Source organism: Pseudorasbora parva, chromosome 4, assembly GCF_024679245.1.
Source record: "Pseudorasbora parva isolate DD20220531a chromosome 4, ASM2467924v1, whole genome shotgun sequence".
Classification (NCBI taxonomy): domain Eukaryota; kingdom Metazoa; phylum Chordata; class Actinopteri; order Cypriniformes; family Gobionidae; genus Pseudorasbora; species Pseudorasbora parva.
In genome coordinates, this window is record NC_090175.1 from 15,998,131 (window position 1) to 16,025,119 (window position 26,989).

Consider the following 26,989-nt stretch of genomic DNA (forward strand, 5'->3'; position numbering starts at 1 on the left):
ATCATACAAATAAGTAGATAAAAAAAAATCATATATTGTGATTTCTAAAATGTTTTTGTAGATTATGTCTCTCACAGTGGACATGGACCTACTATGACAATTTCAGACCCCTTCATGATTTCCAAGTGGGAGAACTTGCAAAATAGCAGGGTGTTCAAATACTTATTTTCCTCACTGTACATGGTTTCATTATGAATCAGCTCTTTATCAATACTGGCACTTTGAATTAAAAAGGAAATAGAAAGCAACCACATTTTAGTATAAAAAACTTTAGTTTATTTATTCAAGAAAAGGATGACAGGATGTTTGTTCATTTTGAATTCTGCTTTGTACACAGTGCAGAAAGAGTTTGAAACCCTTTAATGGACAATCATTTTACTCTCCTTAACCCTCGATTCCAAGTGACACATTAAAATACAGATAAAAACAGTTCCAGTGACACTTCAGTATCTTTCCCACTGAATCAAGGACAAAATTAATTCATCAGTCCATTTTCATCTTCGCCATGTAAGTGTGCACTACGGGGAGGAGGGAGAGACCGAGACTGATTTTCACCAGCTTTACCAAGCCACTTCCATCAATACATTTCATGAACATGGGAGAGACAAGGGAAAAACACTACAACAGTAATCTATTATCTTGCCCATAATAAACCAATACTTCAGAATTGTTGTCCTCACAGTATCAACCTGAGGCTTGTTAAGATCACACAGCATTGTGGGTAATTGATTTTACATGTACAGGATCTTACAGAGGTCATGTAGTTCATTTAAGTGCATGTTATTTAACAGGTCCATTCATATAAATTAAAGAACTGGTCGACATTTAAGGTTCCTCTTTTTTTTTTTACACTCAGTACAAAGGTCACAGCCTGTATAATTACAAACGACAACAAAAAAACATTTATATATATATAATAATGAAAATGGACTTGAGAGGATGGTACAAAAGCATCAGAGAAATGAAAAGTATGTATTCTCTTGAAATCTGAAAACTTTGAAGTGAAAAATTAAGGGCACTAGAAGGAAGAAAAATATCCCAACAAATGGACTTAAATATTATCATAAATGTAAACGCAAACAAATCTTTACAAAAAAAAAACTAGTATTCACACATTAACTACACAACTGAAAAGAACCCACAACAGACCTGCGACCTTGTGCTACTGACAGTTACACTGTATAACCACTAGATAGTCAATTGTGTGTGACTGAAATCATTTGGCCATAGGATATTCTATAAACAATTTCCCTGTTATATGAGTTTCTTACAGACCGGCAGAAGAGTTCTGAGTAGCCCTATTAATAAACAGTCTCTTGACACGGTCCCCAAATAACAGTAACTTTCCCAAAGTCTGCAAGGTCAGATGTTGGAGCTTCGTCTCCCTCTTGTGGCCCCTAGCGAAGGCCTCAGGCGTGGATCACGGGCCTTATAATGCTCGTTGAAGTCCAGACGGAAACTGAGAAACTGAAGACTCTCATCAGAGCAGGTCATTAGCAGCCGCAGAAACTCCTGCACTATGCCCTAAAGGACAAGAGACAAAAAGAAGGCATCTCTGGGTTACATCCAGGGCTCGAGCTTCAGACATTTGTAAAAATGCCAAGACATAATTTCTACCATCTGGTATCGGAGGATGAAAAAAAAAGGATGAAATTTATCCATAATCTAATAATGTTACAGTACATGTTAATATTATATTATACACTGACTATTAATACTGTTAATAGTCACTGACAAGCTACTCAAACATGTATGTTATAATCATCGTTATTGATCAAAATAAGCAGATTTGAAATTATATTGGTTTGTATTGACATTACCAAGGCTGATATTCCAATGATGTACGTTTCATATCTCCAGCAAGATTACAGTGAGAAAAGAATGTGCATGTCTTGATATATACTGATTACATTTATATTACACAAATATTGCAATAGTTCTAAAGCACATGTATTTTCCAGAACAAAAGGGCTTTAATCAGAAAATCATGCTCATATAAAAATGATTAATGTTCACATTACATTATTATCTAGCATTATATGTGGTGAGTACAGACCACGCTCTGATGTAACCGTGTTAGACTCCTATTTAAGTGTTTGAGCATTGCATACGTAATGTGTGGATCAGCATAAAATGCTCTACTAAACACCATTAAGTGTGTTCTCTCACGCCCGTACCTGCTGGGTCAGCACTTTTTCACACAGGCATGAAATGGTATTGGTTTATTGGGCGAGCATATTGAAGCGTATGAAAGGCTGTGTAGGGTACCTGATAGAAGTGTGTGAGTAATCTGAGTTGAGAGCACATTTTTGGTATGGTGTCTTTAAACTCCTGCACACGTCTGTTCTCTTCTGCCTCCTGCTCTGCTGTTACACCCCACTCGCCCTGAAATACACATACACAGAGCTATAAACAAACACACAAAGACAATCTGCCACTCTTTTTGCCTTTGTTTACTTTCACAGCAATTTAGCTGACACAAGAAAAGAAAAATCAATGGCAATAGAAAATTAACACCATCCCTGTAAAAAGAGCATCCACTCTGGTTTTGACCTGTACATTTGCTAATGGCCACTTTCTAGAGTCAAATTAAAGAGTGGATCATAATTCTTCTTTCCAGTGCTCTGAATATGTGACTTTAAGCAATAGGAATTCTCTGGCCTATAAGAAGCCTTGCTTTCTTTGAACATATAGTTATAGCAATGGCAAACTTTTTTTGTTTGTTTTGAAAGGTCTTTTATGCTATTATTTGACAAAAAATAAAGTAATTTTGTGAAAATTTCTTTAGAATTTAAAATAATTGTACAATCATTACATTTTTTAAATAAAATGTATTGTTTTAAGCATCATTACTCCCGTTTTCAGTGTCACATGATCCTTCAGAAATCATTCTGATATGATTTGCTGCTCAAGAAAAATGTATTTTTATGATAAATGTTGAAAACAGTTGTACTGCTTAATTTGTGCGTCTGGAAACTGAGATACATTTATTCCGGATTCTTAGATGAATAGCTTAAAAGAAAAGTATTTATTTGAAATTAGGCACCTTTGATCAATTAAATGTGTCCTTGCTGGGAAAAAAAAAAGTTTTAGTTTTTAAAAGCACAAATATAAAAAAATCCTACATGCATACCTTTTTTTGTGTGTGTTGCAAAAATGTGCATTATGTACGTTTTAAACACCAGTTTCATGGCCAGTAAGAAGTATTTTTGTTTGATAAAATGCACACATTTGATCTGCCAGAACGAGTCAATGAATTTTGAATTCTGCACATGGACAGCACAATAATAGCCATATCAACTTTTTAACATTTAATGTGTGGAACAGCAGTTTTTTCTTTCTCTCTCTCTACATACCATCTCTTCTCTCTGTCTCTTCTTGTCCTCGAATTGGATGCGTAGCTGCAGCTCTTCTAGAGCGGAGCGGTACAGCGTGTCCTGAGCGTTCTGGAACTCAATGATCTGATCAAACACTGCGCGCAACTGATTCAACAGAGACTGCGCACACACACACACACACACACACACAGAGGACAATAGAGTTAGGTAAATGAGGACAAGTACGAGTGACCACCACTGGTACAAAAATCCCTGTGTCAAGCGCATCGTACCCTGTTGTTCACATCCAGCAGGCAGCGAGATATGATGGTGTCCAGAAAAACATCATGAGCTGCAATAATGTGATCCAGATCCTGGGCCTGCTGGACCTTATTCCACAACTCATCCCAAGAGCATTCCAACACCTACAGTGACACACAATACAATTAATACAGCTCAACTGTTTTGAATGAGAAACAAGAAAAAGTCAAGAGGGACATACCTCAAATGTGATATAATACTGCATCTGATGGATGAAGTGAACCATCTCGGAAGCCAGAACATGACATTGGTGCAGGACGCCAGAGAGCTCTGTGCAAATACACAACAGATGTCGTATCTGTCTGCTGAGAAATGTAGAGCTCACAAACGGCTAAAGTGGTTCAAAAACTGAAAACTACACTCACCTGGCATGCTCTTCAGCAGTTTGGCGTTACACATTTGACCCTTCCAGATGTCTGTGAGGATGTACTCCATTCTTTTAGCCCTCCACAGGAAGTTGAACACACGCAGGTAGTGGCTCATACACTCACGGGTGAACACCTGACGCAGGAATGACATACATAGCGTTAAGGAAAAAAAAACTTGCCTATACGATAAAATCATTTTAAATGCTTAGCTACAATTCAATTTTGGCATCAAAATATTATAAATGGACAGTATGAAAAAATGTATAGTTTACATTTAATGGGCTAATTCATCAAAATATTTACATTGTCATCATTTACTCGCCATCACGTCATTCAAAACCCATAAAATTTCCGAACATAGTTTCATAGAACATAGAGAGATACATTTCATAGAAAGTCTCAATGGAGAATTTCAATCAAAATTATGATGCTTTTAATGTTCAGAAAGAAATTGTAAATGAAATCCATTTAAACGGAGTGATTATAGATTATAGCAATTGGACTTTACAGTGAAAGAGCAACCCCTGACGTGATGTATAGATGCATCTCAAGCTTTGACGCCTCTCGCGGTTAGGGCTGGGCAACAAACTCAAGTCCCTCCTCTTATATTAAAATTCTCCACCATTTCTCTTTAAAAACTCTTGTTTTAGACTACCGTAATTCATGACCATTATTTTGTTTTGCTCTACCCTCTGCGCTTCTGTGTTCGTCAATACGCATACATCAAAGATTCAAGTGTTACTCTTTCGCTGCAAATTGATGCATATGGCAAGTTGCCGGAAGTTAGTTATTTTAGTCTATAAAGTTTAAAACACTTTTACACAAACGTGCCACTTCGCTTCAGAAGGCCTTTATTAACCCCCAGAGCCGTGTGGAGCAGTTATACGATGATAGATGCGTTTTTATGGACTTTATTAAATGAGACAACAATTTACTGCCATGATAATAGAATTAAATATAACTCTGATTATAGTCATCTGAAAGAAGAACCTAGGATGACTTGAGGATGAGTAATTCATTGGCTAATTTTTATTTTTGGGTGAACAACCCCTTTAAGGTTATTGGATGCTGAATATTATAAATGCTGCAATGAATTCATCATCCTGGTTCACTGACTGAAATGTATTCCCTTATTCTTGTATGGGCCTTGGTCAGGCACTTGAATACACCTCTGCTAAAAAATATGCCAAACCTCTTCCAGGTCAAAAACGACCCGAATGAGTTATAGGTTAACAGTAATTAAATTAGTGTTTGTAAAGATTAACTTATGCGAACAGGAGATTATGACAAAATGTATCTAAATGGGCAAGAACACTCTTGCTCGGTGCAGATGGTCCACAGCTGCCTGTATTGATGAAAATTAAGCCACACATTTACCGTGGCAATGGGCCCCTCTACATGATAATCCAAACTGAAGACGTCCCAACCGGTGTCTCCAGGAGAAACCTGGACAAAACAGGAGACCATTCAATTATCTACAGAAATCTGCCATCAACTATTTGTTTGGCTCAGTTTCCTCTCAGTACCTCCAGTAGCCGAACATCAAGCCTCTTTAGTATCTCAGGACTATCAAACTGGGCATTGGTTGCCCTGACGGCGGTCTCCAGGATACCGGTTAGATTGTGTTGGTAAAGAGTGGTGGCAGCTCTCACCAACTCTGGCCTGAAAGAAAGCAAGAGATAAAAAGAGATGGATGACTCCAAGAATGAATGTCCTTACTAAAGGAGAAAGATCGGTTATAAATCAATGATGAAATCAAGCACATTCATGTCAAGCTCCACCAACAAACTTACTTGAGCAGGTCCATGAGATGTCGGATGAAGTCTCCCTGGCCCAGCAGAAGGTATCTCCTCATGGCCTGAAGATGCTCCAGCAGTTGGTAGTTCTTATTCAGCACATCCAACAGATACTTACTGGTCTCAAAATACGCAGCATCAATCTTACTCTGAAAGGCCCCTTCCAGATCAGTGAACAATTCTGTCGCTGAGAAAGATATAAAGGGTGTTAAATGAAAGTGAGAGAAAGAGGGATGGGAAAAAAACAGAAGAGGGAAAAAATGAGGCAGAGCAAGAAAGAAAGACTGAAAATACCCTTATAAAAATATATTAGTATTCTGGCAAATACTTGCGGCAAACATGATATTAATTCCAAACGTATATTTCCCATGCAAATGAGCAGTGTTATGGTATATGAAAAGTAGAACAAAGACAAATCTCATTTTAGATAATAAATAGTGTTGTCATAATATCGGAAATTTGATACAATACCTTTTGCTCATCCACTGAAACAATATTTTTAAGCTTCAAAAAGTAATGCATCATAACAATAATACATATAAATCAAGTGGTTTAATCAAACTCTCCCCAAGAGACATGACTACTTTATATGATAAAGAGATTAGGCTTTTATTCACATTTAAACAATGATCAATTATCATTACAATTAGCTCAGCCCTAAATGTTTGCTCACTCTATGTATTACCGTTTTTAAAATGGGGTCATTTTATTGCAGCAGCATTACACACAGCACAAAGAAGCCTGATTTCAAACTTTGAAATTAATTTACAAAAAAAGTCACTAAATAATAAATAAATTACAAATGACAGCCCAAATACATGTCTAACAGTGACATTCAAGTACAGAAATTGAATAAAGTCCTATAAAATACCATTGGATGTCTTCATTGTAAAAATTAAATACAGATGAATTAATTACAATAAAAAAGTTAGAGCAGTGAGTGATTTTCTCTTTGTCTTTTGTTGTCTGATTAACATTAATACCAGACAACAGCAGGTTTATTAGGCCGCTGTCCCTTTAAGACTGAGATGATGGATCCAATATGCTGTTACACGTTTTATTTCTCAACTGTTTACATTCACATACAAGACATAATGGACCAAGACGGACATTTTGACATTATTTTATGTATATTTGACCGTGCATTTGACAAAGTTTGTAATAAATAGTTTGAATAGAAAAGTAATATAATTTAATTAAAAATACAATTATTATTTTTTTTTAAGGAAAGAGAAAATCCTCTCTCTTTTGAGAAATTAGTGTTTTTATTTTTGTCTCATGACATGAACTGAAAGCGCGCCAGATTGAACACGCACTGTGAATGTATGCCACGAGCGCGGACGCGTTTACCTCAGCTCTCATCACGAGAGCACATCAGCTCATTCATCACGGTGAATGTAATCTGACTTCTGCAGCGTTTGTGCCGTGACACTCGCACAGCGGCTAAATCGCATTATACACGAGCAGACACAGATTTTAGTGTCTGTTCTCTAACTGAACTGATTTTATGAAAATGACACGGTGGGAAAGTGATCCAGTGATCCAGTGCTGCGTTCCACTCCACTTTAAGACACGCACTTGCGAACTTCCCTAAGCAATTCCCCTTGGGGGAATAAATCCCTGCCGCCATTTTGAAGTGCACAAGGGAAGTTTATATGGACAGATCCTTGCTCCCTCGATTTTGACCGAGTGAGCACGACTACTTCATATGTACACTTCACGCAGCTTCATATACCACAATGCAACGCGATTGTGATATCAATGCATATCGCGTTTAATTTACCCCACCACAAACAACTTATGACATTTTTAAAAAAATCTATAGTGATTCCAAGTGATCAAGGGCTTAGGGCGTTCCAGTTCAGTCCATTGCAAAGTTTTTGCCAGTAGTGGACACTCATGCAACGTAAGCAATGATGCACATCCGAGTGAACGAGACGGAGGGAAGTTCATGAGAGAAGGGCATAACAAAAACCAACTGGAACGCAGCACCAGTAGCGGTGGCTTTGGGTGTGGCCTCGTAGGACAGCGAAGCATTCTGGGAGTTGTTGTCTTTCATCCCCAAGATACAAAAAATAAATTCTCAGTCTAGAAAGCACCAAATTCAAAAATAATTTCACATTTCTACTACATTAGTGACACAGTTTAAATACAGATTCATCTTTCCAGCGCTGAAGTACCCCTTTAAGTGATTCTTTAACAATAAAAGGAAAAAAAATGAGAAATAAATAATGGTATTACAATTACAAAAAAGTTATTAGTACTACTAAAAATACCAGGAAAATAGAAAGTATAATAACCTTGGCTGTAACTGTATAAAAAATGTTTACAAAATTATGGTCAATGTGACTGCGTTGTCACACACTAAAGAGCAAACTGCCTTGAAGCCAGAAAACAAAAAAAACACAAAGTAAGAAAGAGACATCAGAAAATAAAGAACCTTCTCAAATCACACTGAAGGACAGAGATGTGCGTTGGAGGCTAAGAGCATTGATTAGCCATACTAGCAAAGACGTTAAATACAGCCAGCGTCGATTATGGACAACTACACCATAGACGGACAGTCAAAAACAGCACTTTCCTCCACAACAGATCAATCCTTCCCTCTCCTCTTTCTCCATCCCTTACTTTCAGCAGGTTATTTAACTATTAGCTGCCATTATGGACACAAATAATCGCATTAGCAAGCATAAACGCAGCTATTTTAAGCAACTACATTAGCGCTAGCTCACCATCTTTGGGAGAGTCAGTGGATTTGGAGGCGGGCATGATCTTTCCCGGCGGCGTCCTGTCGTGGCAAACCTGATGCAGGAAGTTGATGGATTTGCCAATGAGTAGCACCTGGAGAAGGGCAGAAAGGATGAAAACACATCAGATGGCATCATTATATGCTCATTTAATTTGAAGATGAAACACTGTTAGGTAATGTCTTGCATTAAACAATCAAACTGTGGTTTTGCTATTTAAGAGGAAAATGCGAGTGCTGCTCGCAACTTTCTAGTATGTACTGAGTGGTTGATATAGATAATAATATAATATATTATACACACACACACACAATATATTATATTATATATATATATATATATATATATATATATATATATATATATATATATATATATATACACACATATATAGACTAGACATTGTTATACAGATAAATTATGTGTGGTGCTCAAGTTATAATAAATGATTAATACATTTTATAACAAATATTAAATTAGTACAGACAAAATACATTTTTTAAACATACAATAATAATGTATATATTCAATATTTTATAGAAATAAATTGCTAAATATTGTACCTCATTATTTCTGCAAGTGTATCATTTGTAATATTTTTTAATTTGTCATTTTTATAGCAAACATTTATGAACGAGTACCCACTTAAAACACCCTAGCACTGTTGTAGAGATTCTGCACAGGCAAACACCTTTTTTTCTCTCTCCAGAAAACATAAAAATCTTGTTTGTGCATGTCTTATTTCCAGATCAATAACACTGATGTTATGCCATCACGGATCAAGTCAATGTAAAGTACATGATGTACTACCATGAAATAAGTGCTGTACCTTCCTGGCTTGGTCCATTGTGATGAAGGACGGGATCATACTCTTCCTCAGAGAGTACTTGTCATGCCACAGTCTGTCCGTCTTCACTGTTGGGTCAGAGGCTACAAAGAACTGAACACATTTTGATTGTCAGAAGGATTTCTTAACTTTTATTTTGTCTTATTTAAGAAAGTTCTTAAGCTACGGTCTGTAGCACAGTGTCATAATGTTTACGCTGATGAAACATCACTGCAGACAAATAAATGACCTCCATCGACTGGTCAAGTGGTCGCTGTAATGCAATGACCTTTCTGTGGTAATTACACAGACGGAGAGAATGAAAGTAGTACATCAGTACTTTCAACACGGCAACTATTTAAATGACTATTGCCGAGAATAACGATGCAGCGTGAAACGAGGAGCTCGTAAACCCTTGGACCCGCAAGAGAGTGTTGTCGATGGGTACATTAGTGATATAACCCTCTCCGTCACCTCCAGCCTCAACACTGCTTACACTGTGGAAAAGCCAGTTGCACTTCGGCCCGGGCAAGATTAAATCCTGTGATTACGGGCAGGAACGTCTGATTGGTGCCCATGCTGAGGGGAAGCTGGGAGTTGATTGGGCGATAACTCTTCTACGCCCAACGACTTCAGACTTAGTTGAGTGGGCACAGACTAAGTAAAGAAAGATTCATTGACACTATTTGGTAATGGTGGAGGACAAGGAGAAGTAGATGTGAGAGTGATAGTGGGAGAAAGAGAGACAGAAGGCCACTGAGGAAGTGGAAGGAGAAGGGCCCATTAGCGCAGCCTCATCTGTCCTCATCTGGGTGTCTGTGTGTAGGAGACTGTGGTTCACTGTGTCTGGAAAACTAAATCACACTCAAGTGCAGCTGCTTTCTCAGACATACACCAGTGCAGAAGTCAACAGAGTCAACTCGAGGACACTTGCCTGTGATCAGCTTCCATTATAATGGTGGAAATTATTAAATTATTAACTTATTTTATATTAATAACATTAAAATTTGAACTTAAAATTATTACATAACTCAATCAAGTGGCATTTTTAACACCCCACCAAGTAGAAAAAAGTATATAATATTAAATAAAACTATCAAGTAAATAAAAAATAATTAAGGCATGTTTTCTACACTGTTTTTCACAAACAGCCTTGGATAAAACAAGTATATAAATCGCTTCCATCAACGATACATATCGTCACATTTTTATATTGCAATATATTGTTACACCCCTGAGATATATATATATATATATATATATATATATATATATATATATATATATATATATATATATATATATATATATATATATATAAATATAAATATAAATATAAATATATATATATATATATATATATATATATATATATATATATATATATATATATATATATAACAGACAAACAGTTTTTAATAACAATTCGTTAAATCAGTTTTAAATCAAATTGTTAAATCAGACTGTCTGAACCAGTGTTGTTATTGTTACCTAAAATTATAAAAAAATATGTATTTTTGGTAATTGAAATAAAGCTTTTTTTTATTCAAATAAAGACAAACTTTAAGAACTTAAAAATTATAAATGTTGCTTTGGCAGCTAAATATACTAAATATATATAAAACAAACAAAAATAAAATAAAATAAAAATAAAAAAACTAATAAAAATACTCAAATTAAAACAATTAATATTTTAAAAAGGCAAGTGAATCAAACTCTTAGGTCGCTAATGAAGTTATTTAAAATATTTTTACACTTTATATATAATAAAATAAATATATCTTAACACACTCCTACTTGCGAAATATGAGGCTTGCGAAGCTAATGATACACTCTTCAGGACATTAAAATGACTAAAGTAAAAGTTAATTAAAATCATAGCGATAGTCACTCTTAATTCTATACTGTGTGTTACTGTGCTGGTATACAATATATAAAACATAGCGAATCTATTGTAATTATTTAGTCCAGGCCTATATGAAAGGAACAGAATAAAGACTAGAATACATAGGTTTGCTTTTTTACTGTAAAGTAACTACTCAAATAATGAATTACATTCTAAGCACATACAGTAAGTTCTGACAAGGATATCTGGGATGGCATTGCAAATAAAAAAATAAAAAAATCAGTGTGTGTTTATGCCCTTACCTCATGGTAAGTATCCTCCAGTTCCCCGTCATAGATCCAGCGATATAGGAAATTGAGAATAGGGTGGGACACCAGACCAAGGATGTGCTGGATCAACGCTCTCATGTGGGGGTCACCCGTCTTTCCATACGCATGTACAGCTGAGGCTAGCTCTCCTCCTTTGCGCCCTGTGAAAGAAACCAGGGTAAGGCAGATATCTTTGTGCACCTTTTTACTATGTAATATGATCAGGAGTCTTACGTGAATGCTAAATACATTCCAAGTGTATTGTGTTGCAGGTTGTATATTTTAAATGAGTTGGATCACCCCTAACCTTGGCAGTAATCTACCAGGGCAGCCAGTGTTTTCAGCCGAACCTTGGGGTCGTAGGTCCACACCAGCAGTCTCCTTAAAGTCAGACTGCTGTCCACGCTCATGTTTACACCCTGATCGTCTTCCACCTGGAGCTAACACACACACACACACACACACACACACACACACACACACACACACACACACACACACACACACACACACACACACACACACACACACACACACACACACACACGTTACCCCTTTTCCACAGAAATAGTGCTGTTCTCATACTTGGTTGTTTCAGCATTTCAAATCTATTAAGCAGCTTTTTATGCAAATCAGAAAGCGTAACAAGTACAATACATTTACTGTATTTCAGAAGGGGTACAGACATTAGCAAGATCTCACAAAAAAAATCTAAATTGACGATACTTCTTATTTTTAATGGAACATTGCAGTATTTACTGTAAATGTGCAAATCATTAATGCTTAATTCATGTGCCCTCTTAATCTTTTATCAAACTGGCTTCAGAAAATTGATTCCCCTCCCTCTTGCAAGGACATCTCATCTCTTCTGTGATGGCATGTTTAATGGCATGAGTGAAAGACAACCCTGTCACTCATATGAGATCCACCAATAGCAAACCACAACCATCCAATACATTCCCAATGGATAAAATTTGGTCAAAAATGGTCAATTTTTTTTCTTGTTCGAGAAGCAGTTTCACTCGTATATACATCACAATAGGGAAGAGGAGGAAAATCGCAACTTCCATTTCATGCAGACTATGTTATCCTGCAGATTTCTCCAGCAAAGCAGCAGCGGCAAAAGGGGCTCAATTAAATGAATGTTTCATGGTCAAACACACATTCTCCTCTGCGCTGTCCTGTACTCACCTGTGCATGAAGTACAGATAGCAATCTGTAGTACTCCTTCAGCTCTTGATGCAGTGCAGCACAAAAACTCTAAAGAGAAAAGAGTGAGAGGAGAGAACGAAACAAGCTTACTAAAATTATAGTCTGCGAAAAAACTGAATTATTCCTGTATGTAAAGTACCGTTTTAAAAAGTACAAGTTTGGGGTTGGTATGATTTTTTAAATGTTTTTGAAAGAAGTTTCTTATGCTCACCAATGCTACATTCATCTGATTAAAACAGTAATATTATGAAATATTATTAGAATTTAAAATAACCTTTTTCTATTTTAATATATAAGTTATTGCAGTTATAGCTAAGCTGAATTTTCAGCATCATTACTCCAGTCTTCAGTGTCACATGATCTTTTAGAAATCATTCTAATATGAGATGCTCAAGAAACATATATTATTATTTTTTTAAGACTCCAAAATAGAAATATTTTGTAAAAATGTAGTCTTTACCTTTGATCATTTCAATGCATTCTTTAATGCAGAGGAAAAGTATGAACTTCTTTCAAATATATAAATAATAAAATAAAATGTATAATTAGCATTATAAGATCTGTTAAGATTGTATGTGATGGGCTTACTGCCAGTCATGTCACATTTCCTACCTGTCCGACTAGGCCAAAGGCTCGATCCAAGCTGTGGGAATCTGTGTATTTTCTAATTTTATTGTGGAGCCAGCCGAGCTCTGCCAGCCTGCTGCTAGTGTCTCTCAAAGACTTGCACAACGGCACCTAAAGAGCAAAAAGGCAGAACAGTTTACGATCACATAACAACAGACTACAAGAAAAACCATTGATTTTATTTATTTATTTCAGGGGTGTAAAGATACCCCCATGTCACGATAAGATACATATCACGATATTATTGCGATACTCCAAGACATATGGTAAAATGTTAACAAAAACAATTGCACCGTTTATTAAAATGCTAAATTTGGTATTACAGCGGGTGTGGGAATGAATAGGCTTGGACTTGGTGCTGGAAACCCAAACACACAGGACACTGGTGACAGCAGAATAAAAATATTCATGTGATTCTGAAGCTGAAAATACAGAATTATTTTAGATGAATACGTACTGTCACTGACTAGATATATTTAAAATAATGGAGGCCACTTTCTACTGGCAACATAAGACATTTGGCATGATCAGGACCCATACATATCCACCCATTGTATTATTATACATAATATTCAATATTATATATACAGTCCCTGACAAAAGTCTTGTCGCTTGTGTACAAATTACCTAAAGTGCCGCTGAAATATATTTCTAATCAAGATATTTTTACAAGAAATGGCTCATTTTAATCCCACCAGCTTTTGTGATAATGTTTCAGTGAAAAACTAAACTTTCAAAAAGTATTCTAATATTCACAGCTTGGTAAAGCCCATTGAGTCAATTTTTGCAAAGACATAAGTGTTGTCACCTTGTCATATGAGCTTCACCTGTGACTAATAATGGATCAATTAGGTCTCAAGTGTGTATAAAAAGAACCCCAGTACGCTAGACCTTCACATCAACTGCAACTAGACCTCTGCAAACATGCCTAAGATTCACCCTGAGACTAAAGTTTTGATTATCAAGAGGCTGAAGACCAGATCCACTGCTGATGTGGCAGACACCTTCAATGTGTCTCAGCGTCAAGTACAGAGGATTAAAAAAAGAGATTTGAAGAGACTGGAGACGTTTTTGACAAGCCCAGGTCAGGCAGACCCCGCAAGACAACTGCTCGAGAGGACCGTTTGTTGGCTCGAAAATCCAAGGCCAGCCAATTTTCCACTGCAGCAGAGCTCCACGAGACCTGGTCACCTGAAGTCCCTGTGTCAACCAGAACAGTTTGTCGGATTCTGTCTCGAAATGGCCTCCATGGTCGAATCAGTGCCCAGAAGCCAGCACTAAACAAAAGACAATTGAAAAACCGTGTGGCATTTGCCAAGGCCCACAGCCTGCTAAAAGGATGGACGCAGGAAAAGTGGCAGAAGGTGGATTTTTCAGATGAATCTTCTGTTGAATTACACCACAGTCGCCGTAAATATTGCAGGAGACCTACTGGAGCCAGAATGGATCCGAGATTCACCCAGAAAACTGAAGTTTGGTGGCGGAAAAATCATGGTCTGGGGTTACATCCAGTATTGGGGTGTGCGAGAGATCTGCAGGGTGGAAGGCAACATCAATAGTCTAAAATACCAAGAAATCTTAGCTACCTCTTATATTCCCAACCATAAAAGAGGCCAAATTCTGCAGCAGGACGGTGCTCCATCGCATACTTCCATCTCCACATCAAAGTTCCTCAAGGCGAAGAAGATCAAGATGCTCCAGGATTGGCCAGCCCAGTCACCAGACATGAACATCATTGAGCATATGTGGGGTAGGATGAAAGAGGACGCATGGAAGACGAAACCAAAGAATATTGATGAACTCTGGGAGGCATGCAAGACTGCTTTCTTAGCTATTCCTGATGACTTCATCAATAAATTGTATGAATCCTTGCCAAACCGCATGGATGCAGTCCTTCAAGCTCATGGAAGTCATACAAGATATTCAATTTGGATGTCACAGCACCACAACTTAATTTGCTGACATATTTTTGTATTTGCAGTAAATTTGTTCAATTTCTGTATAGGCGACAAAACTTTTGTCTTGCCAAAATTTGACCTTTTTGTCTTGATTAAATGATAAATATTTTTTCTGTGAAAATTATTTATTTCAGTGCATTAAACATCATTTGTTAGAGGAAACTGGCTTTACCAAACAGAAAGGTCCACTCTAGTCAAACTGTATATTAACAAAACGCTATTGGCTGTTTAAAAAAAGGGGAGGAGCTGCTAACAGCTGGAGCCGTTTCAGGTGAAATCACGTCGACACATTGAATAACGCGGCGCATTTCAAGGCACTTCAGTGGGCGTTTAAGCTTTTCTCTGAGAAAATAACAAAGAACGGCACTGAAGTCATTCTTAAAAAGGGAAGATGTGTTCGGAGTTTTGCAGACCGGATACAGCGAAAGTTTAATCTGTCAACTAGCTCTGCTTCAGCTTCGTTGCTCTGGTTGGTGTAGCGCTATCCTATCGCATGCAGAGGGAGTTTGAAAGACAACCGTTTATCCCGCCCCTCGGATTGAGCCCTGTCTATGGTGAGTTTCCAGACCAAACATCTTGATGTGGGTCTGGCTTGTCAGGCTAACAGTAATTTTAATTTTGGCTGAACTATACACAATGGAGATCGTCAATGTCCACGATACATATCATTGCATTTTTGTATTGCGATATATTATGACAATATATTGTTACAACCCTAATACAATTTTTAAATGCAAGTTAAACATATGTCGTAGAAATGTGTGTGAAATCAAAGTCTGTTTTAATGTATGCTGTCTGTGAACTGGCCAGTGTGTCATCTGCCCTTGTGACACTGTGTTAAAGATATTTCAGTCTGAAGATATGGCTTTAGCTAATCTCAACTCTTACTTATTTTGGCCCTTTGTGGGCTACATCTGTGCCATTCAACATAAAAAACTGTTTAATATTGTTTAACAAAAGGCCCATTTAAGCCCTTGATCAAGTGTTCAATTGGAAAGGTCACCAAGACTCCTTCAAAGGAGTTTGCAAATTTCTTTTATTCTATATTCCAAGCGAATATGCAAAATATGTGTTCCACAAAACAATGATCCATAGTAGGGCTGCACAATAAATCTTTTTAATATCGATATCGCAGGATTGCACTCGTAGTTGATCTGTGATCCGTACAGACCAGACACCATGGTTCGAAACACACATGATTCTCGGATTAATTACAAAGTTTAATTAATTACCATCATAGAGTGAAAGCTTATAATTTCCACGTTTAAGGTCCTGTCAGTTAAAACCAAGCGCCAAATCCCGCAATCTCTCTTGAAGCCAATACGGACGTAATGTAAACTGCAATTCATCGACTGGCCACTAGGGACAGGCTTCAGAAGGGAGCAGAATCTCATTGAGCCCAATGTTAAAATGCCCAACTTTACAGCAGAAAAAAACATGTTTACAGCCTGGTACAAATTGTGATTTTGGTCTATACCGCTAATTTTGACCTTCATTGCGTCACCTAAGCTCCGCCCACATCCCACCTTTTTGCCCATTTTCTGTTATCCTGGAGTGAAATGCGATGACTCGCTCACAAGATGGCGGCGGCCAGCTCGTCTCTACTTTAAGCTTCAGAACGGCTTAATGGAATCCTATGGGTGACTTCACGGACACTACGTCCATATTTTTTTTTACAGTCTATGGTTAAAACATTCAAGCAATTTAAGCACAAGACGAGGCGATAGAAAACTAATTTCTGAACTTGCACGCTGTTTTCTGTGGGCGCACAGAGAGCCGCACAGACCTCTAAATTCTGTTCTCTTCCGCCTCTATTTGTGCTTGAACAGACACATACATGCAAAATTACGTTAAAATACCCTTCTCTGCGAGTGTCCTTTTAAAACACAGTATGCCTTGTGAACGTAAACTATTGAGAAAGAAATTGATCATTGCATTAGATCCCTGCATTAGCTCTTTAAGTGACAGCAGCCTAATAAACCCGCTGCTACATGTGTCAGTGTCACTCAAACAAAGGTAAACTGTATTTAATTTACACATTGAAGCCTATGAAGTATTGTTACATTTGATTACTTAATTTCCGTACCTGCATACTGTTACTTACCTAAAAAAACAAAGCAGTTTATTTCACTTGCATCTTTGTGTCTACTGTATTTATCTAATTTATTTTCATTTGTTTATTATTGTCTATGCATATTCACTCCCACACAAAATCAACTCAATCATTTTAGAATGATACATTCTTTCCAAATAGAGCCATTCAAATCATCTTCATAATATATCGCAGAAAAACAATGTTGCAATCTGCTTTTTTCCAATATATTGTGCAACCCTAGATTAGTTAAACTCATGCTATCTGGGTAAATGTCAAGAAATGTCCTCATATTAAGACTGATTATAGCCTGACAAGCCAGACCCACATCAAGATGTTTGGTCTGGAAACTCACCATTGACAGGGCTCAATCCGAGGGGCGGGATAAACGGTTGTCTTTCAAACTCCCTCTGCACGTGATAGGATAGCGCCACAACGAACCAGAGCAACGAAGGTGAAGCAGAGCTTGTTGATAGATTAAACATTCACCGTATCCGGTCTGCAAAACTCCGAAAACATCTTCCCTTTTTAAGAATGACTTCAGTGCCGTTCTTTGTTCTTTTCTCAGAGAAAAGCTTAACTCCAAGTCTTCCAGAATCGCGGTCAAAGCTGATTCGAAAGACCGCCGTTCACCAGTTTCTGTGTTTACTAGAAGCACGCAAACGCAACTTGGCCGTCGTCATTATGGCCCCGCCCACCGACTCTATACACGATGTGATTCGCCCAGCAAGAGTTTGCCGATTACAGCTCAGAAGGGTATTGAGAGTTGCTAGATGACACTCGCGGGCAGATTAGATTTGTTGCCGCTAGGGTGCGTCTAGATTTCTAGGCTAGACTAATTATGCTTCATATAATCATGTAATATGTAAAAAAGTGACAGTTTGATTTTTATGTTTTATTAAATAAAATACACTTTTATTCAGTCTAATGGTATGAACATGTCACATCCAAAATTAAAACAAACAGGTGTGGCCCAGCAAAAGTGCCCAATTATCCGGCACACTTCACTGGACATAAAAAGCACATTGCTCTTTTGTAAAATGGATGTGTCATTTTAAAAGTGTCACTTAAAAAGGACACCTGGTCGATGATTCATGGTCAACATCTGCCAGGAATGTAAAAAAAAAAAAAAGCCCAGGGAGGCGCTTGGCTCAAATTGATGGGCAGCGTTAGCTGTAGCCAGACAGAAGAAGCTGAAGATCAGATCAATGCTTCTACATTTCCCATTATGCACTTACAAAAGTGACTACAGGTGCCCCTACTTAAGTTTGTTTAATAAGAACTCACTTAAAAAGCACTTTAATAAGCGCTATGCTAAAACATTCTGCTCATAATTCCTTCCCAGCATCTCAGTCTGACATGTAAAGGGTTGGTACAAAAGTGGGGAAGAAAAGAAATGAAGAACATAAATTGCACGAAAAAAGGCACTTGGCAATAAAATCTGAAACTTACACTTGCCTTGTTAACTTTATTCACTAAACAGAGTCATTATGAATTATGAACGTCTAAATGATTTGATTTGCTGTTCATTATGATTTAATAAATCTATAAGCTTTTTATTTGTGTTGGCATTTAAATGTGTGGTAATTAAACAATTGTTTTATAATAACACAGCAAGCTAATATTATGAATATGCTATCATTAAAAAGGCACACACTTTTCATAACAATTTTACAATGTCAACGACCTTGCAACAGTATTCCTTTATTTATAATTTTATGCTAATATATGCTCTCATTCAAAAGATTGGGTTTGGCCAAATTATGTTTTTAGAAGTCTCTTCACAACGGCTGCATTTATTTGACCAGTAATACCATAAAACAGTAATATTGTAAAATAATATTGCAGTTAATATGAACTGGTTTCTATCTGAATATATTTTAACATTTAATATGTGATGGTAAAGCTGAATGTTTAGTATCATTACTCCAGTCTTCAGTGTCACATGATCCTTCTTTTATTTTTGTGGAGACCATAACACATTCTTTTTTTTAATAGAATTATTTTGTAATAAAAGTATTGCTTTACATTTTTTAAACTGGATGCAGCACTTGAAGCTGTAAGTTTGCCAGTAGCTCTCAACAAGATTTCAGTTGATTGTTTAAGTTTGCTATGCGATGTACAGAAAGTTATTCTAGTTAACTGTCTGCATGTGAGCAAGTGAGCAAGAAAAATCAAAGAGAGAAAGAAAAATAAAGACAGAACCATAATGAAAGCATCACCTTTGAATCAATTTTGTAGCAGTTTTCCGGGCTGCACATCTTGATGAACTTTCCATCTATTCCCTGGAAAACATAAAGAATGTCTCGGACGAGAGCGGCCTCCCCAATCTCATCTGGGCCAAAAGAAGAAGAAAAAAGAATTGTGAAAAAAAAGAGGAATTAAACTAAAGTGCGGTAAAGGTCATACTCGTGTATCTGTCACAGACTGCATCTTAAACACATCTAAAATAGATATTTTGGAGGTGATATTTAAGGGAGAGACCCTCTAAAAGAACAGATAAATATAAAAAGGCAATTAGTAAACTACTGAAAAAATTCAGCAAATATGTAACATTTATGCCATCTATCCACCCATCAATGGTATTTTTTATTATATTATCAATTATTCTATTTTTTAATTATTTAGACCCCATAAAATAAAAATGGATTGGGGTTGCCCCCCAGAAAATTTTATTAGTCAGTTAGTAACAGGGAAAAAACCTCCACAGAGTAGAAAAACAATTATGTCTTTACATTTTTTTTAATAACGTTATTATAATAAAATCGTATAATTTAAATGTAAGTAGCCTACAAATCAGTTAATTTTAACCTTTAATATTATAGTGATGTACCAACGGGGGTCCCTGTAGCCTTACATTAGCCTTTGGACTAACATGGGTATATTTACATCTATCTTTGCCAAAAGGTTTGGGACGCCTGCCTTTACATGCACGTGAACTTTAATGATATCCCATTCTTAATCCAAATAGGGTTTAATATGGAGTTGGCCACCCTTTGCAGCTTTAAAAACTCCTCTGGGAAGGCTTTCCACAAGGTTTAGGAGTGTTTATGGGAATTTTTGACCATTCTTCTAGAAGCCCAAACCCAGACACGTCCATCGGATATCCAGACAGAGAAGCGTAATTCATCACTCGAGAGAACGCATCTCCACTGCTCTAGAGTCCACCACTGCATCAGACACTTTGCATTGCACTCGGTGATGTGAGGCTTGGATGCAGTTTCTCTTCCATGGATACCCATTCCATGAAGCTCTCTACACACTGTTCTTGAGCTAATCTGAAGGCCACGCCAAGTTTGGAGGTCTGTAACTATTGACTTGGCAGAAAGTTGGCGACTTCTGCACACCTCAGCATGTGCTGACCCCGCTCTGTAATTTTACGTGGCCTACCACTTTGTGGCTGAGTTGCTTCTGTTCCCAATTGCTTCCACTTTGTTATACTACCACTAACAGTTGACCGTAGATCATATTTAGTAGTGAGGAAATTTCACAAAATGGACTTATTGCACAGGTTGCAACCTATTATGGTACCATGCTTGAATTCACTGAGCTCCTGAGAGCGACCCATTCTTTCACAAATGTTTGTAGAAGCGTCTGCATGCCTAGGTCTTGATTTTATACACCTGTAACCATGGAAGTGATTGGAACACCTGAATGCAATGATTTGGAGGGGTGTCCCAATACTTTTGAAATAGAATCATGAAATTTGTGTCAACGCCCAGCGTTGATTATTAAATAAGTTTGATTAATAAATTGATTCATGCATTATTTATATTCAGTTTGTGCATCCATCAGTTCAAAATGGACAAAATGTTTCGCCAAACTTTTTTTTTCTTGTTTCACTCAAATATACGTCACAATAGGGAAGAACAGACTACCTCAAATTCTGTTTCATGCTGACTTTAAAATACCATCCTTATTAATTTTAGTATATAGTCACCCAATTGTTTCCAGAACTGACCATTTCCAAAACAGCTACAGAAACTCACCGCTGCCATCTCCATCCCGTCTCTGTCTTTGTGGGGGTCTGGGTGCTGGACTGGAAGAGGGACCACTGGGAGGACGAGGGGCAGCAGCTGCCCCAGAGGGTGAACTGGAAACTGGGAGAGTCCAGGCTAGACGAGACCCTCTCATAGATTCACCCACGGCCTGAGGACCAGGTCTGAAAAACAAGCAGAAAAATCACATACGTGGTAAAAGCTTCCTATAAACACCCGTTTATTTTTTTTAAAACTCTGCACTTCATTTTACAGCTACACTCTACTACAGAAGGTCACACTCTAGGAAAGTGGTCAGTTATTTTTGCTTTACATAATTTTACCTCTACATAAATACACCTCAAACGTCATTGTCTTGAGATGCATCCTTGTTGCCCATTAGCAATACCTATGGGAATTCACTTAATTACCTCGTAATGGTGAGCTTTAACCAAATAATGACACTGAGGTTCAGACACTTTAATGATGCAGTTGGTTCAAAAGATTTACTGTGAAATGGATCCAGTAATCAATTAATTCAGGGCTTGGAGTACATGGTCATATTTAAAATATCTTAAGTGCCGCAGGTGCTAGACAGCAGCATTAATAATAGATGAGTGTGTGGCAGTTCAATTAAACAAGCTACAAATACAACCAATGTATTATTGGGGGGGAAAAGTACTATGAAAACGAGAGAGAGAGAGAGAGAAAAAAACATATGCTTTTCAGGCTGTCACTGAGCTAAAGCAAAATAAAGCTTTTCTTAGAAATAACTTTTTCAGAGTAGTAAACACATGAAGTAAAAAAATCGCTTTACATGTGCATAATTATTTTTCCACATGCAGCAAACACAGATCACTGCATTCATGCCTTATGAGTTATGACACAGTGGAAAACGTGCGCTTCAGGAAAAGGATTTCAGTCATCAACCCAAGATACGAGCTCCCTGGGCGAAAATATTTTTCACACGCAGCTATCCCTGCACTTTATGGTGAAGTTAGGGAAAGGGCAGAGGAACAACTGAAGTCAGTGTCATTTTTCTTTTTTCTGCAGCTGAGCACTTTTCAAAAGTTTTTTTATCTTGGCTGAAGCACTTTGGTTTATAAGAACAAGTTGTTACAATACGTTTTGTGTAAAGAATAATATAATCAGCCTGTTATTGTTTAAAGATAAATATATTAATAAGGTCAGTCTGAGAGTCTTATGTTTATTTCACTTTTCTTGTTTGTATAAAGGTTAAATACAAATAAAAGGGTGAACGTTCATTTATTTGTACCGTTTTTAATTCTAAAATATTATGTAGTTTTATAGGAGGAGGTTTCATAGACTTGGCAAATTAGTTTTAATGTATTATTTATTTATAATTTTATAATTAATTTAAAATTAATTAACCTCAGAAGATTGTCGGTACAGACATCCATTGTGGGCGTTATTGGCAGTTTTTCTGAGGCTTTTATATTGTTCAAATCGATATCGAAATTATATCGTATCGACCGAAATTAAGAAATATATCGTGATATAAAATTTGGCCATATCGTCCAGCCCTACTGTATTTTGATGCAGCCTTGGTGAATTAAAGATTTTTATTTTTTATTTTTATTGTCCTTTTTGGTGTTTGACAGCCCATGGTCACTCCATTTCTGTATTTAACTCTATAGTAAACAGCAGTGTGGATTGCATTCCCAGAATAAGTCACTCACGCAGTAAGTAGAGAGGGAGGGGTCGGTGCAGGACCATTGATTGAAAACACTCCCATACTGCTGATGCCACTGGTGGCCATGCTGGAGTTATGAGCGGTGGCAGAGCGCTCTGGGTAGCTGAGCGGGAGGCTCTGGGGACGGGCGTAGTAAAACGGGGTGGAGTGGACATCACGGGGCAAAGCCTGGGCAAGCAGAGCTCCATAACTACACACCTGTGGACAAGAAAGATGATTACCTCTGCCCTTATCCATAACGTAAAATTATTTTCATTATGTTACTTTGCAGTATCTGAAGGATAACTGGAGAAATATTTCATACAGGAACCCGGTTGGACGGCTTCCTTGGGTCTTCACAGAGGCTGAGTAAGAGATATAAGATGGACCATCTATGTTTCAAAATGCCCTGTAAAACAGAAATATCAAAAGCAACATAAATAACCAAACAATATGCAGTCCATTATATCTAAAATATGCATTATGCATTGTATTAAGAACTCAAAACAGTGGTGATGAGTTGGATACTGACCTGGGTCTGAAGCTTTCTGTGCAACTCAGAGAACAGGGCAGCATCTGCTTCCCGTCTTTGTTTCAACACTATAATAAATAAGCAGAAAAAAATCAGATAGGTTGTTTTGCATATGAATCACACAAGGTTGAAATATTAAAGGATTGCCTGATAAGTTTAAGACTTGTTGAAAGAAACGATACAGAATATGTATTCATGTACACTATATTGCCAAAATTATTGGGACACCCCTCTGAATCATTGAAATCAGGTGTTCCAATCACTTCCATGGCCACAGGTGCGTAAAACACCAAGGCATGCAGACGCTTATACAAACATTTGTGAAAGAATGGGTCGCTCTCAGTAAACTAAAGTGTGGTACCGTGATAGGTTGCCACCTGTGCAATAAGTCCATTCATGAAATTCCCTCACAACTAAATATTCCACTGTCAACTGTTAGCGGTATTATAACAAAGTGGAAGCAATTAGGAAAAACAGCAACTCAGCCACAAAGTGGGAGGCCACGTAAAATCACAACGGGGTCAGTGCATGCTGAGGCACACAGTGCATAGAAGTCAGCAACTTTCTGCAGCCATTAGCCACAGATCTCCAAACTTTGTGGGGCCTTCAGATTAGCTCAAGACCAGTGTGTAGAGCATCATGAAATGGGTTTTTCATGGCAGAGCAGCTGCATCCAAGCCTCACATCAAGTGCAATGCAAAGTGTCGGATGTAGTGGTGGACTCTAGAGCAGTGAAAATGTGTACTCTGGAATGACCAATCACACTCCTCTGTCTGGCAATCCATTGGACGATTCTGGGTTTGGCGGTTATCAGGAGAACGGTACTTGCTTGACTGCACTGTGCCGTGTGTAAAGTTTGGTGGAGGGGGGATTGTGGTGTGGGGTTGTTTTTCAGGGGTTGCGCTTGGCTCTGTAGCTCCAGTGAAAGGAACTCTTAATGATTCAGCATGCCAAGACATTTTGGACAATTTCATACTCCCAATTTTGTGCGAACAGTTTGAGGATGGCCCCTTCCCGTTCCAACATGACCGCGCACCCGTGTACAAAGCAAGGCAAAACAGACAAAGACATGGATAAGTGAGGTTGGTGTGGAGGGTGGCCAACTCCATAATAAACCCAACTGATTAAGAATTGGATTTCATTTAAGTTCATGTGCATGTAAAGGCAGACATCCCAAAACTTTTGGCAATCTAGTGCATGTGTATATAAAACAATATTTATTCTGACGTTTTACTTTATTTCATCTTTATATAACAATAAAAACATCAGCAACAAAACAAAAAAAAGACCATGAAAAAATAAATAACAGGCAAAATAAGTGGACAAAGTCTACTGTTTTCAAAGTGTGACCATATAAATGACATATGAGTATCACGTTTGCATAAACTTAATCTTTGGTTCAAACTAAATGCATTAAACTTAAAATGTTTAGGTGTTGTTTGCTTATTAGGGTAAGGATTAAAGACAACTAATTCACTGGAATAGTTTTATAGTGTTAGGAAAGTAAAAAGCAAAACAGTAACTATATAGAGTCCATTCTGAATGCTATGTTATCATAGTTATTAATGTTTTTTTTCTTCAGTTTAGATTATGAAATACCTGCTGACAGCACATAGCTAGCAGCACATCTGCCGTCAATCTGGCGACAAATTACATGTTCATCTCATCAACCCATTTATAAACAAGTTTATTGCTTAAGAATGTGTATTTTGCCCCATGAATTTCTTTGCTTTAATGTTCAGTGATAATTTGCATAACAGTATGCCTTGGAAACGTTTTGCTTTCTGTGATGCACTGAACATGCTGAATTAATGATCTCACCAAGGTACAGTTATAAAGCAGGCTAAGATCTATTTTGTGTAACAAAATTGTCCATTTTGGAAACATCAACTAGAATGGGTTGAAAATTATAAACAAAATCACCACATATAAGCTACCATAATGAAGTGCTATAAATAGCTGTCACGTTAAGTTATTATAATACCTGTTTAATTTCCAGGTGTTATAGCAAATTAATAATTTTCTGTAACTTTTGTACAGAAACAATAATGTTTAATGATAAACATTTCTTTCTGCCATAAACATGTTGTCAAAAGTATTTGTATTGGCAGGGCAAGTATATATTGGAACTACTGCCCAGATCAATCTAACACATGCATATATAAATTCTTATTGTTCAATATCCTTACTGCACAGAATGCTCTGTGAATGCCTCCTGAAATGATAATAGATGTTGAATAAAGCATGAACAGGATATTCAGATTACTCACACTCTTTTTTAATTTTCTCTGACACCAGAAACTCATCCCGTTCAATCGTGGGTGCATAATTACTTCCGATGACCCGCACAGCATACTGGAACTGATGAGCTACATCAGCTAAGAACAATGACAGAAGATACACAAACAATGGATTCATTCATTACCATTTAAAAAAGAATCTAAAGAACTGATGATTTTAAAATGATCTGAAACACACAAAAGCATTTTCATACGTTGATACAACATTTCATTTTAATAACAGGATCTAAATGAAGATCTATGCAAAATATATATTTCAAGCATAAAATGGGGGTCTGGTTATACATAAAGCATTAGCTCTTCTTTTATGAAAATGAAAGCAGAGATTATATTCCTGTATGTCTGCTGTCTCTAACAGTTAACGTTACCTCTACTAGATTCCCTGATGAGCTGCTCATGACCTGTTTCTGCCTGTTGTGAGATGTGTTCCTGCAGATCAGGGTGTAATTCACACATACTACTGAAATAAGACAGCCCCAGTAAGCTGATAACATGAAATAATGGCTTTGGGGTTTGTCTTTATTGACCAATTTAAACAGGGGCCCTGTAAAAACTAGCATCTCCCTGATGTTTTGCCAACCTGTGCGATTAACGTTACAGTATCTAACTGTTAATCGGTGGAGATCTGACCCTCCGTCACATACATTGTCTGTTTTTCAACGAAACACTACATACACTCATCGCTACACATACTAATTATGTTTAAGCAGCTGTGTGACAGTGATGTAACCGGTTGAGATCTGATTCTTTACCTTCACTCTTGCCCGTGATCTTACAGCACAGACTCTGCAGAAGCACATTGGGTGATTTCTGATCAAGCGCCGCCATTGTGCACTTATATATCCCCTCCCGTGCGAGCAGAAGCGGTCCGCGGTGTGATTTTAACCGCTGTCGCTTTTAATGCGGTGGGTTTCAGCTGCTGGCAACAACAGCGCCATTTTAACGGAACCCGCCGAAAAGAGCCCACATCGGACAGTGAACGGAAAACACAGCAGCGGTGCGCAGCAGAAAAACCACCGGCTGCAAAGTGAGACTCCAGAAAGCGTTCCTCTCTAAAACGTTACCTAAA

At 37.4% G+C, this 26,989-nt stretch overlaps 1 protein-coding gene across 1 annotated transcript; it reads right to left on the minus strand.

Moving 5' to 3' along the window:
- Positions 1–253: 253 nt before the first annotated feature.
- tubgcp3 (tubulin gamma complex component 3) lies at positions 254–26,921 on the minus strand. Its single transcript, XM_067441060.1, has 22 exons — positions 26,673–26,921; positions 25,891–25,998; positions 23,621–23,688; positions 23,414–23,497; positions 23,096–23,307; positions 21,408–21,580; positions 19,641–19,753; positions 13,354–13,479; positions 12,721–12,789; positions 11,837–11,969; positions 11,524–11,690; positions 9,379–9,489; positions 8,535–8,643; positions 5,800–5,989; positions 5,533–5,668; positions 5,384–5,452; positions 4,004–4,139; positions 3,820–3,908; positions 3,611–3,742; positions 3,357–3,497; positions 2,269–2,385; positions 254–1,524 (listed from the first exon to the last, which is right to left on the minus strand). The coding sequence occupies exons 1-22, from the start codon at positions 26,746–26,748 to the stop codon at positions 1,363–1,365; spliced, it is 2,721 nt and encodes a 906-aa protein (XP_067297161.1). The 5' UTR covers positions 26,749–26,921; the 3' UTR covers positions 254–1,362.
- Between the last annotated feature and the right edge of the window lie 68 nt (positions 26,922–26,989).